Below are 13,282 nucleotides of genomic sequence, written 5' to 3'. Positions count from 1 at the left end.
GCACAGCTCAGTCTCCCGTTGTCTGGTTTCAGAGCCAAGTGAGAAGCCAGCGGGAGTTAGGGCCAGAAGTGTCTCAGCCTCTGAGATTGAGGTGAATTGGCAGGCTCTCTCCTTCATCCCTGAAAGGGTTCTGGGCTATGAGGTACATTTTACTCTTTTAAATGGAAATAGAAATCACACACCCATTCTCACAAGCAACACGATTCAAATGCTCACCATCAACCCCTGTTGTACCTCAAAACCATCACTTCCAAACTCTGCGTCGCCATGGAAATGGCTGTTTCACTTGGCCGACTGTTATTGCCAAAATTATACAGCTCTTTGTGGCAACACAACAGGAAAACATGTCAGAGCGTTTTCAAGAGAACAAAAGAAAATTGCCTGGCCACATGCCTTTTCATGTTGCTGTCATTCATGGGATATCATGATAGCAATATCAGGCCTTGTGTCACGGCACTGGGAAATGCTACACTGGAAATGCATGGAGCACAGCACAGCAGCAACACGGGTCTAGATGTGATGTGTTTTTACTTTCCTCTGAGTAAAACATTAAACTGTTACACTTCAAACCAGGAACTGCTGATTTCATCCCTTCTTACCTTTAAAAACTAGGACACCCTGATTGCCTCGTCCACATACCTCTGATGGAATAATCAGGATGATCAAAGGGCTTTAATGAAAGATGTTGTTATTCTTTTGCTCAATAAAGTCAAAGTTGTTTCCATAACTCCATCTGCGAAAGTAGATTTCTTTTTTTACTCTTTTTTTTTTTTTTTTTGTTGCTGTTTATATCTGAGCTGCTTCTATGATATTAGACACTGAATAATGATGACGGAAAAGTGAATGACTGCTTAAAAAGGATTTCATTTGGGATCATTTATTTCCAGGCTAATGGTTTGGATAATAACAAAAATCTCTTACGTTTATTTTAAATACATTTTGCTGGCACTCGATCTGTAGCATAACTGTTTAAAAGCCATTTTTAATCAGGCAGCTTTCCATTAAAGAAAAAAATATTGCCACATTACAAAGCCATGAGGTATTGTTGAAACAATTAGATAGTCAAGCAACAATCAAAAGAATTGATTGGCAATTTAATATCAATGAATAGTTTCAGTCATTAAGTACAGAGGCTTTATAGTTCCCTGCTCCACACTTGGGAGTATTTGCTGCTTTTCTCTTTTTGGTGTTTGTTGGAAAAACACTTTTACACTGAATATTTTTATTATTTTTTGGCAATTAATATATGTTAATTAATCAGCGAGGAGACTAATCATTCATCTATGTTCGAATGTATGTACATTTTAAACCATTTCTAGGAGCTGTAAGGATTTGTAATGTGAGATATCAAATATCCAGCTGGAAAGGTAAAAGAAAACCGTGATCTTTCTTCAGAGAATACAATCAAAGCCTTTTATTTAAAATTTCACAGTTCTTTCAAGACATCAAATGTAGCGTATTTGCAAGCATCCTTTTATGCCACATGGGCTAGAAAGCACATAAAGAATAGATGGACACATTTTGCTCCAATCCAAAGCCTTCTATCCCGAATGACGTGCTCTCTTTCTGAAAATAGGTGGCTTACTGGGAAGATGACACTAAACCAGAGACCATGGGGAAAGTTAGAGTGCCTTGGAACCAAACCTCGGCCACAGTGAGTGGCTTGGCAGGAAATACACAGTATTTCCTAACAGTCAGCGCCTTCAATACAGCAGGCACTAGCCCATTCCTCCCTGCAATCAATGTCACCACAAAAAAGCCACGTAAGTTGCAGCACACAATACTGCTGCTCAAGGGTTTGATTTTTGTGACTACACTGCTTAGAATTCAGAGGTGGAAACAGTTAGTGGTTTAATTGAAGTCTATTCTTAGCTTTTCCAATAATGCTGGGGAAATCTAGCATGTGTTGAAACGTGTCTGCATCCAAGTCCAGTAACGCAGTGCAGCGTTACAAAAACAGAATGCATGTAAAGGATAACTATGCAAATATAATAGGCTAAATCTGAGAGATTGTATTGTTGTGAAAAAATATGGTCTTTTTCACAGGAACACGTGCCAAAAAAGTTAGATCAAAAAAATATAAAAGGAAAGTCCCAGAGAGGATGTAAAGATAGGGAGGGTTTTATCACTCTGTGTAAAATTGTAAAGCCTTTGGGGATTTTATCATCGACAGGACAAAATATTAAAAAATTAAGAGAACCCAGAGAAATCTTGGTGTGCAGGGGAAGAGGGCTGAAAACCAGTTTGGATAGCACCATGCTCTGCAGGCCCTCGGGTATCACTGCATTCAAAATAGACATGGTTCTTCACTGCATGCAAAAAATGCATGTCCACGTACATAGCGTGAGTAGCTTGTACTTCTCTATGAGCACTTAAATTCATCATGTAAATATTCCAGATTTAGCCACATAGACTAATTTTAATATGTGGTGCCTCCCAGGTTGATGGCATATTTTATCACATAGCAAATAATCGAGGCGCAGAGCTGTCGAGCAGTTGATTTCTATTTAATGCAAAAAATATAAAAAATATATCTTTCTTAGGACTGCCGCCTCCCTTTATTCCCAAATGCTTGCAAAGTCTTCTTAAAAGGAGATGAAGTAGCAAACGTTTCCCTGTTGCGAACCTTTAAAAACACATTAAGTTCATAATGATCGCATATTATTCAAAAACATTAAGTCATCTCATTTACCACATTTGACATAGTAGTTTCAATTTAAAGCGGAGTATGAAGATTTGTTGAGCAGTGGTTAGAGACGTGCTGGAACACAGACTAGCAACAGTTCATGTAACAAACACAGAGTCTTCATCTCAATGCCGACAATTTCAAGTCAGCAGCAGGAGGCAGATTAGCGTGCTTAACCCGAATAAAGCTGTTTTATACACCATTAGTTTGCTTTGTACAAGAGCTGAAGCAGGTCTGATTTAATGCCCTGTGAGCAAAAGTTGCCTCCAAAAACCCCCCGAAGGAATAGCCAACATGGTTTTGTTAGCCTTTAGCTTAGTCATCAGCCTGACCCGCTTATATCTTTTCTGCTTCCAAGCACACTGCTTCCACTTGACTCTGTGCAACCGGACCTTGATCTGTCAGTCCCCTGACGAGGGCCTTGTGTCCTCAGTAGTCACAATCTGCAGGGCTTTGCCTTTATTATCCTTGGCAACTTGCATTTCCCAGGAGGTGTTACCCTCTCACTGAATTTACTAACTGCCAAAATGGGCAATGTAGTCGGGGAGTGGGGATTAAACAGATGCCACCTGCCATTTAACAGATCAGTGTAGCATCAAAATGATTTTGAAGCTGCAAAGCAAATCACCTTAAAGTGAACGGGTTCCATTCTGCTTTTATCCACACTTTATTTGTACTTCCAAACTGGGCAAAGATTAGTGTCATATAATAATAGTATTTAATTCAATCTTTTTAAAGTTGTGTTATCCTTTAAGTGAAATAAAATCTTTCTTGTTCAATCTCACCAAGTTGGGGTGCTGTGTAAAATGCAAATAAAAGCAGAATGCAATGGTTAGCTAATTCCAATAAACTCATATTTAGTACAAAGCAGAACATAGAAGTCATTTCAAAAGTTTAAACTGAAAAAATATTAGCTCATTTTGAAGCAGAAATAAGTCTCAAAAAAGTTGTAACAGGGCCATGTTTACTACTGTGTAGCATCCAGTCTTCTTTTAACAGCAGTCCATAAATTTTTTGGGAGCTGAGGAGAGAAGCTGCTGGACTGATGTTGTCCTATTCTTGTCTGATATAAGATTCGTGGTGCTCAACACTTCTGGGTCTTGTTTGTCGCATATTTCATTTCCGGTTGTACTAGATGGGCACTAAACACAGCTCCATACCATCACTGATCATGCTTCTCCTTTTTAATCTGGGGACGTAGTTTTGCAGAAAGATTTTCGTCTCACCACAGAACAGTTTTCCAGGGAAGATGCTTCTGGATCGTGTTCACATACAGCTTCTTTGCACGATAAAGCTTTAACCTGCACAGCAAACTGTGCTCACAGACAATTTCTGGAAGTGTTCCTGAGCCCATGCTGTGATTTCCATGACTAAATCATGCCTGATTTTAGTGCAGCGTTGCCTGAGGGCACGAAGATCACGTGCATGCAGCGTTGATTTTTGTCCTTATCCTTTGCGCACAGAGATTTCTTCAGATTCCCCGAATCTTTCATGACATCATGTACTGCAGATGATGAGATTTTCAAAGTCCTAACAATTTGACAAACATCATTCTGAAATTGTTCCACAATTTGCAGACACACTTTTTTCCCAGATCAATGAACCTCTGTCCATCTTTACTTTAGAGGAGCTCTGCCTCTTTAAAATGCTCCTTTTATACCCGGTCATGTCACTGACCTGTTGCTCATAAACCTGTTTAGTAGTTTCTTTTTAATATCACTTACTTTCCCAACTTTGATGTGATGTGTTGTTGCCATCAAATTCAAAATGAGCTATTATATTTTATGAAATATTAAAATGTCTCAGTTTAATTATCTGTTATGTTTTCCTTGTTTTATTGTGAATACACTATTGGTTTTTATTTATATTTTACACAGTGTCCCAAATTTTTGAAATTGGGATTATACACCAATGTGACACTAATGTTTCTGCAGTGATATAAAATTGTTAATAATTTTTATATCACGCAGCACCTTCCCAGCCGCCAATGAATGTGGGATGGAACCTAATGGGCTCTCAGCTGTCTGTTTACTGGGAACCTGTGGTGGCAATGGAATCAGAATCAGAAGTTTTGGGCTATCAAGTGAGTTTTACTTTCTCAGTTGCTTTCACGGGAACTTGGTACTAGGGCTGGGCCATATTATACCGTTCACGGTAATACCGGTATAATGTTAGGCAACGATAGGAAAATGAAATATTGGGATAGAATATGAGTAAAACGCGCATGCGCAGTGCCTTTGTTTTCATACGCACATGGCCGATTGTTGAGTGAAACAGATGAACCAGAATTGGTTTGTAAAAATGGTGCAACTTCAGTGATGTGGAACTGGTTTGGTGTTTGTCCGTCAGATACACAACAAAGCACATTTTTTTGCAGAACATGCAAGCGGCCGGCGTTATTGTTGTATTTGTCGGACTAAGATGCTCTTAAATCTGGGAGTAATCTGGGTCCTAAACTCAGTACACTTCAGGTCAAACAAACACTGCAGCATCACTGAGAGTTAACTGTCTAAATTCTTTCATCTTTAATAAAACGATCAGCATTGCTGCTTTACCAGGTGTAACAATTCAGTTTAACTTCCAGGCATCCATGAAAACAAAATTTATTACATTTAACGGAGTTAAAAGTTAGCAGGAAGCTAGCGGAAGTTAGCTCGCTAGTTTCGCTAGTTACCTAAGCATGATATAGCATGTTCTGACTGAGAGATTTCTGAAAAAATTCAAACGTACAGCTCTGCTATCACTTCCAACATAAATGAAGGCAGGAAACTAAACAGCAGTGATGTTTGTAGGGTTACTGAAGTTGGGCTAGCTGGTATATAATGATGTGCTACGTGATCGCTAGCGACACAGCTATGTTAGCATAACATAAACAGTGAAGCTGGAGGATGAACACTAAGGTTCCTCATGGTTAGAGACAAATGCAATCGCATGGCAGGATGCTGTAAACGGACCAAACGTCAAGTCAGGAGAACAACTGAGATAATCCATCCACAATACAAGGCTAGTCATTAATATACTGCAACAACATGGGAATAGAGCAGCTGCCAGAGAATTCAACATCAATGAATCAATGGTACAGAAGTGGAGGAAGCAAGAAGAATGAGTTTAATAAAGTTTGATTTATCTAACTGCTTTGTTTAGCTCAATGTGCCTTATGGTCCAAAAAATACGTACTGCACACTACAGTTTAATGTTGCAAAGCACCTCTTTTTAACTTCAGTGGATATTATATATGGTTATGCTCAGGATATGTCAGCCCATTTCTACTGGAAATGCCTTTTGGTTAAACTTTCAGCAAGGAATTTGCATTTGCACTGTTACATTTTTATAAAGCTTTAATGTACATAAAAACCAGCTTCTTGTTTAAGTGAAAATTAATGGAAGGTTGTCTTTTTGCGCTAGTAATGTTGTGGAGTATTTTGTCTCGCATCAATTATATCGTCAGTTATATCGTTATCGCAAATTTTCAAATGTATATCGTGATAAATATTTTTGGCCATATCGCCCTGCTCTACTTGGTACACTAGGTAACCACGAAGCTTATGCATTTGAAGTTGTTATGGTGTTAGAAAACATATTTGCAACCTTGTTTGTGTTCCCCTTTCAGCTGTCATACCATAGGCAGCGACACAAAGAGGTAATCACACTCACAACGGTCAATGCAACAGCAGAGCTGACCCTCCCTGAGGACGATGAGGAGTACATCATCTTTGTGCAGACACTGAGTGAAGGAGGATTAGGGCCGGCATCAGATCCCATACGAATCCACCAGCTAAGTAAGCTCGGTGTTCATGTTTTGTGAAGTTGCAGTGGTTAAATGGTCAAAAACGGAAGGCTGGAAGAATAATTTGAGTTTTCCTCGTGCCCTTCCCTTTAAAATATGCTGCTCTCATACTCCAGAGGAACATAGACAAATGCCAAAATTTGACATATGAATTCACTGGGACCTTTTTCTTTCTTTTTTGCCCATTTTTGTAAATAAAGTCACTTAACACTGTAAATCTGACAGGGACATTTTGTCCTCCCCTGACCCACCCTTAGTCAAGGCCCCATCCCACCTCCCCTGCGCTCTTCTGCGCTTATAGTTTGCTGAAATATGCAACACAATCCATCTCTGTCACAGACTCGCTTTGGCTAGATGCTATTGGTGTCCTGTGGGACTCCAGCGGGGGCTATTCCCCTGCCCTAAATGCTACTTTGCATCTTTGAACTTTTGTGTCGTATCCCTGAAAACAGAAAGAGGTAGAATTCAACATGGGTTTTTTTGTTAAATGGGCTCATCATTCCCGGAGGAGCAGGAAACGCGCTGTCTGGCAGAGTCATTTTTATCAAGTATATTATGTAGTGAGAAAGCAGCGATTGAAGCAAACTGCATCAGTGTTCTGGGTCCTTTACACTCACTTCCTCTAATACATTTTTTACCCATGCACTTAAAAGCCAGCACACAAATGAGTTTGCACCACATTTTAAGTAACCCCATGAAACGTCAGCATGCATATTTTATGTTTTGACAACCTAAGCGTGTTATTCTCAGCAGCTGACAGAGCAGAGAATTGAAACTTTGGGTTAGAAATGTGTGTTTCAGACGGATGTCAGCCACGGTGCTTTTACCTTGTTTTTCTTGTTTCCCAGGTATGAGCGCCCGTGGCTCCAGAGCCTGGAGTGTGGAGATCTCCCCCCTCTCCCTGTTCCTCACCATCGCAATATCCTCATTCAGGTCATCGTTGTGACACAAACAGACTCTGCTCTGTTTTTCAGCATTCACTATTGGCTCTTGTTTTGTTTTGTTTTCTTTAATTTGTGAAAGTGGTCAAGGTTTTTTCTTTTCTTGCATTTTTTTAAGGTACCGCATATTTTTCTCCCAGTGTTATTTTGCAAGTATGCAGCAGCACAAGAGAAGAGTGTGCTGTCAGACACTTAATTAACAGTAAACGCTTGCTTTTTTTTTTCTTACATAAGTCTGTTTTGACATTTTTGCTGGTTGGGAACAATGCTCCATTTCTACTCTTTTTTGACTCTAGAATGATACAGATGCCTTACTTCCATTCATGTGCCAAAGTAGTTGCAGCCTTCTCGTTGTTATTGCTAAGATAGCTACATGCTTTCCTCAACATTTTATTCCTCACTTTTCTTATCACGAAGGTCTCAGTGAACCTTGCAGAAAGCCCTGCAGAGAAGTTTATGATTGTTTGTTTGTTTCCTTGTATTTCTGAGTTTTCAGTTCTCCTCTCCAAAATCAGAAAGTAGAGACATGTTCATTCACCTGTGCCCGTGCCTTGGAGATTCTTGTATCGGCGTCACTTATAGACACTGGTTAGTGGTACTTAGCGTTTCAGAACATACTGCAGCCATCTCCATCTTTACGTGATCCTTTAAAAGTCGGTTGTGTCCCAGATGAAACTCATAAAACACCTCATAGTGCCGTTGTCCTCCATTTACCTTTTATCTTTTGATTGTGCGGAGCTGAATGTACCATGAAAGCTCCTAAAAATTTTAATGCCTCACGCTAGTTATAGTTATAGCCTGCCGAATGATGGATTTGACTTTGCTCTGCGTTCACAAATTTTACATTTGCTTGTATACAGTAGTACCGGCAGAGGTGTGTAACTGCCAATGTAATTCCGTTTTTTTGCAGCACCAGTGCTTCAGCGAACTTAAACAGCAGTCATTGAAGTCATTTATCAAAGGAAAATGACAAATGTTCACCGGCTTCAGCTTCTCAGATGTGAGACTTTGTTGTTTAAGATGTAAAACACAGCAAGGTGTACCTTTTATTATATTTCCCTCCACAGTATTCAACTTTGAATGGGATTGCAATGATCTGCCAACAAACCACTATATGAAATCAAAATTAGAGGGTGATCTAGTTACTTTTGTATCGATTTTCTAATCTCACTTTCCTGTTTTCACATTAATTTTTGAAATATGCAGTATTTCCTTTATCTCGCTAGGCTAAAGGTTTTGCCTGGACCCTGTACTACAAAGTGAGTTCAGCATACTCCGGGTATTTCTCCAGTATCAGAATTCAGCTACCCTTACGCTTGGTAAGCTGGTCATCAACTTGATAAGTCAACCCAGGGTTTGACCGGCACGTTCTCGCAAAATGTTCTGCACATTTGACCAATCACAGAGAAAAGAAGATAAAACTATGCAATGGGATAAAATGAAGAGGTTAAAAATGAAACAGTCTGAAACCAACACAGCTGCTGCAGCGTGAGGAAAAGCGCTGTACAGTCGTTTAGTATTAAACGCGCTGTATGAAAGCGTGAGCGTTTAGCCTGTTTGAAGCCAGGAGTGAAAAAATGCCCACTGTGTAACTTTACTGAATTATCGATATCACAGCTCTATCGTTAAAACACAGGAGAATCTGATGGATTATAATCGAATATTCCCTTTAATTAATGTTTAAAAGACAGTTTTAGGTTTTATTCTTTCTGCTGCAGGGCTGGTGGTGTTTAACGGTCTGAGAGTTAAGAATAAATATAAAAAATAGTCAAGTAGCTCCTCTGTTTTAGGATTTTAGGATTACATATTAATGCTTTCAGAACAATAAAATTGTTGTTCAATTTATTCCTGATGCTGATCAGGGAAATTCAAAGATTTCCCTTTAGACCCTCCTGCTATCCACAGATGTGAGGGATGTTTCAGGAATCATGATGCTGTTTTTGGAGAATTGATCAATCAGTAGGAGGTGACTTCATACCTGTTGGTTGCTAAAATGGAACAAAAGCTTCTTTAGCTTCACAGCATGAGTTACTGTGACGATAAAAAGCGAACCACCTTCATAGTAAAGAAAACTCAGGGTTAACCTGAAGTTACCTGGATAGAAATCCCCTGCTTTGTAGTACAGGCCGCTGGTTACTGACCTTTGATAGCACGGAGCAAAGCAAAATGTCATTGAGTCTAATGTCACATTCAAATTGATATTTCCACGGTTGGTTAAAAGAGAAGACTGATACCACTCTCATGTTAGCACATTGACAATGGGACCAGTGCGTAAGCATAGCTTAGCAAACCGTCAGCTTGACTTTGTCCAGTATTCACAGCCAGCACCTCTAAAGCTTACTTATTTGTTTACTTCATCAGATGGGGCACGTCAGATAGTCGAAACAAACAAATTTCTCTATCTGACTAAACTGACAATATCAACAATCTCTTCACACCCACTTCACACTGATTTGCCAGCCGTGTGGAGGTGAGAAAGTAAGCTGGGTTTGAACTTCTCTGTCGCATTTTTTATTTGTTAAACACCTGGTTTTTACTCTGAAACATTACCAGTACTTTCAGTTAAAGACTCAAAGTCTCTCTTGGACAATTATTGCATTTTACACCTCACTGCGGTGTCAAAGACAAATTCTTATGCTTCCGACATGGTTGAATTTGCTCTTTCCTAACAGAGCCTGGCACTGGTTCTGTTGTGAATGCACGCACAAGGGTGGTATAGCATCTCTATGATAGAGTTATATAGGTAAGGCAATACAGTTTAAAGAAATGACACAAATAATCTGAACTAAGGAGTCTCTTTGCTTGTTTGGAAGATTTCAGCTGTATTTCTCTCCTCATGTCGACTGAAAGCTCCATAGGTGAAGCTTATTTTGTCAAACCAGTTTAATGCTGATGAGCTAATTTAAAATAAAGCAGCTGCCTGGTTACCAGACACGAAGACACACCTAGTGGCCAATCACAATCCAGAACTCTCATGTCTTTAATGTATGGCATGAAAAAGAAAATCCAATATGTTTGAGCTTTGAAACAAACAAAATGAGCAATCTTTGGATGTTGCCTCGAGCTCTGAGTAAGAGGGATATACATTGTTCACAGTTTTCTGAGTGATTAATGGGAAATACAACTAACTGATTAATCAATAGCGAAAATAATCATCAGTTGCAGCCCCAGTCTACATCCATCTGGGACCACACAGCCAGTGCCAGTCAGCGTATATTCACAGCCATTGCCGTCAGGACGAGAGGTTTAAAGCGCTGCCAATTGTGCCAGTCTGATAATTGAAATCTAGCCACCAGCTTAGACATTATTTGGCTAAATGTGTGGTCAGCTGTGTTTTTAATACTCTGTGAATTTGTTCTTTGTTGTCAGTCGTATTGGTTGTTTGTTTTTTTTTATGTGGTCCGTGTTGTCATTGTTTATTTATGTATTTCAGCGAAACCCCGCAGCTCAGGTATTCAGACCTGCTTCACTTCATCTTTCAATAGCTCTGAGATGGCAGAAGCGGATAGATCTGAAATGTGTCAGCGCAGGACACAGGGGTCTATTTAACAGTCTGACTTGATGAACGGAAAGCCTGATGTGTGCCAAGATTTAGCAGACATTAAAACATCTTAATAAATTAGAGCAGCCCTGCGGGGTTTCTGTGGGGAAAGGGCATAGGAGTAATGGTACTAATGACACTCACAGAAGGCGAATATATCAGGATTTAGGGAAGACTAAATCAGGACAATCTCATCAAGATGACACGATGAAAGGTGCGTGCGTAAATGTGTACGAGCATGATTGTGCACGGTTATTACCTTAGTCTGCCACATCATGGACAAGTGCTTTCAGACAACCATTTATCTATTTGGAGGGAGGAGGGGGGTTAAACTCATTTCTTGTGCTATGGTTCAAAGCTTTGTGCGACTGAAGCATTGCGGACATTGAACGAGAGCAAAACAAGGTCAATGTGGGAGGTAGAGATTTTTAAAAAGTGAGTTTGACTCAGGGAGGAGTTGAAATGTCTGTCCACTTAACGCAGATTCCTGGAGCGAAGGACTAAGTAAGATTTAAAAACCAGAAAGGGACCCAAATCCAAGGTCACATCAGGTGCATGTGGCAGGTAAAGCTCACATTAAATGTAAAGGTTTACTTCCCCGATGAGTGTTGAAGCTGTCTTTGAATCGTGTTTCGTTGTTTTTGTGGCTCTACGTGTGGTTAATCTGTATACATTCTTTCATCGCAGAATGACATTGTTAGACTAACAGATGTTTACACAGGAAATGCATTATTCTGGCTAATTTATTGATTATATGAACTGGAAAAAAAAGAACTTGTGTCTTTGGGTACATAGAAGCATTGCCAACCTCTGTTTTGTAACGTATCAGTACTGTGGAGATGTTTTGAGTTTGACTTTGATCTTCTTCTTCTTTTTTTTAATGTTTGATATGGTTACTGATTGGGTTTTTTCCCCCTAAAGATTCTGCACAAAGGTCAAGTGTTGTTTTTAAGAGAACAATTGAGAGCCAGAGATTTCTAAATCAAAAGTTGGTGCGCTGAGATCTCCCTTGCCTTCACAAATGATGCTGTACATAGTGTATGTATTTCGTTTGGCTTTTTTAGCAACGTCCCCGCCCTCCCCCAACCGGGAAACCAAACAGTGCTGCTTCCAATTGTAATTCTCAGTCAAACCCTGAATCTGAAAAATACATGAGCAGAGAGTAACATTTCCTAGCAGCTGCTATCACACACAGTCTTTTGGTGCAGTGACACAAACACCTACCTGTTACAAGGTAGCCGGCCAGTGCACAGTGGATAATACGAGTGGTATTATTCACGAGTACTTTTTGTCTTTTTATACCAATACAGCTTTACGGTTTTCAGAAAAGGCTAATTTGATCCTAAAATAAGTGCGAGTAGTTTCATTGGATTTCTAAGTGCGGACAGACTTTACGATTACAGCTCTGGGTTACAACGCTTGGCCTTTCTGTCGTGACTCCTCAAAATGTTCATGTCGAGGTGATCTCCGTGAGATCGTGGCAGCAGCGTTTTCACATTGAAAAGTCATCAGCTGATCTTGATATGCTGAAGCTGTGCATGTATGATATCGTTTGGTGCATTTGTGTTTTCTAAATGAGGGAGTTAATAAAAACAATTCATTGAGGGTTCCTGTCTTGGATTTTTTTTTCTGAATTATATGTGTGCTGCTGTCATTTACAGCATCAGCAGTTTTAGTGTGTTTTACTGCAGGAAGACTTTGAGTGGTGCCTTGGGGCACCGTCAAAGCTATAAAATGCATAATATTATGAAAAAGCGTATAAATGGAAGTAAATGTCAGCGGTAATGTCCTTTTCGGTGGCTAAAGAACACATCTAAAGGGTTTTTTTGTTGATTTTTTTGCTGCATATACTAATTGTATTCTTACACTGTGTAATAACGACTGCCCTCACAGATATGAAATGCTTTGAATACTAACGTCACGCTGTATCAAAAAAATACACAGTCTACAGCACACATCAAGCAGATGGCTTTTTTACTGTAGCCTTCACAAAGAGTACTGCCGAATTTCTTCTGGATTATTAGAGCATATATTTGCTGAACTTCAGATACCTTCCACTAAAACAACAGAATGACAGGGAAAGCTGCTGTGAAATATTGATTGAGCCCAGTGTTGCAGAGATGCTTTTAAGATAATAAGAGGGAGAGGACCCTGTGAAGAGATCAATATGAAGGGGAAGTGAAGAAAAGATAGGTTTCTCCCTACATACCACAGATCATCCGTAATGAGCTAGTGTGTCAATACTTTGGCCGGGGCTCCTCGCATACCACTGGCCACTAAAGAGCATCAGGCCACTGTAACTTGTCTGCAATTAGTGGAATTTTACA

At 39.7% G+C, this 13,282-nt stretch overlaps 1 protein-coding gene across 1 annotated transcript in view; it reads left to right on the top strand.

Annotated features, from left to right (window-relative positions):
- Positions 1–12,561, top strand: part of cntn3a.2 (contactin 3a, tandem duplicate 2) — a 44,028-nt gene extending 31,467 nt beyond the window's left edge. The window contains exons 19-23 of the mRNA XM_085443062.1: positions 33–142; positions 1,577–1,763; positions 4,657–4,769; positions 6,297–6,465; positions 7,322–12,561. Coding sequence (XP_085299188.1) covers positions 33–142; positions 1,577–1,763; positions 4,657–4,769; positions 6,297–6,465; positions 7,322–7,419 — 677 coding nt within the window. The 3' untranslated portion in view covers positions 7,420–12,561. The remainder of the gene's footprint in view (positions 1–32; positions 143–1,576; positions 1,764–4,656; positions 4,770–6,296; positions 6,466–7,321) is intronic.
- The last annotated feature ends 721 nt before the right edge of the window (positions 12,562–13,282 follow it).

Source organism: Copadichromis virginalis, linkage group LG20 (genome assembly GCF_057382275.1).
Source record: "Copadichromis virginalis isolate Kocher_CV1m ecotype Utaka linkage group LG20, C_Virginalis_male_GT1.1, whole genome shotgun sequence".
Taxonomy (NCBI): Eukaryota; Metazoa; Chordata; class Actinopteri; order Cichliformes; family Cichlidae; genus Copadichromis; species Copadichromis virginalis.
This window is presented reverse-complemented; position numbering and strand designations above follow the sequence as displayed.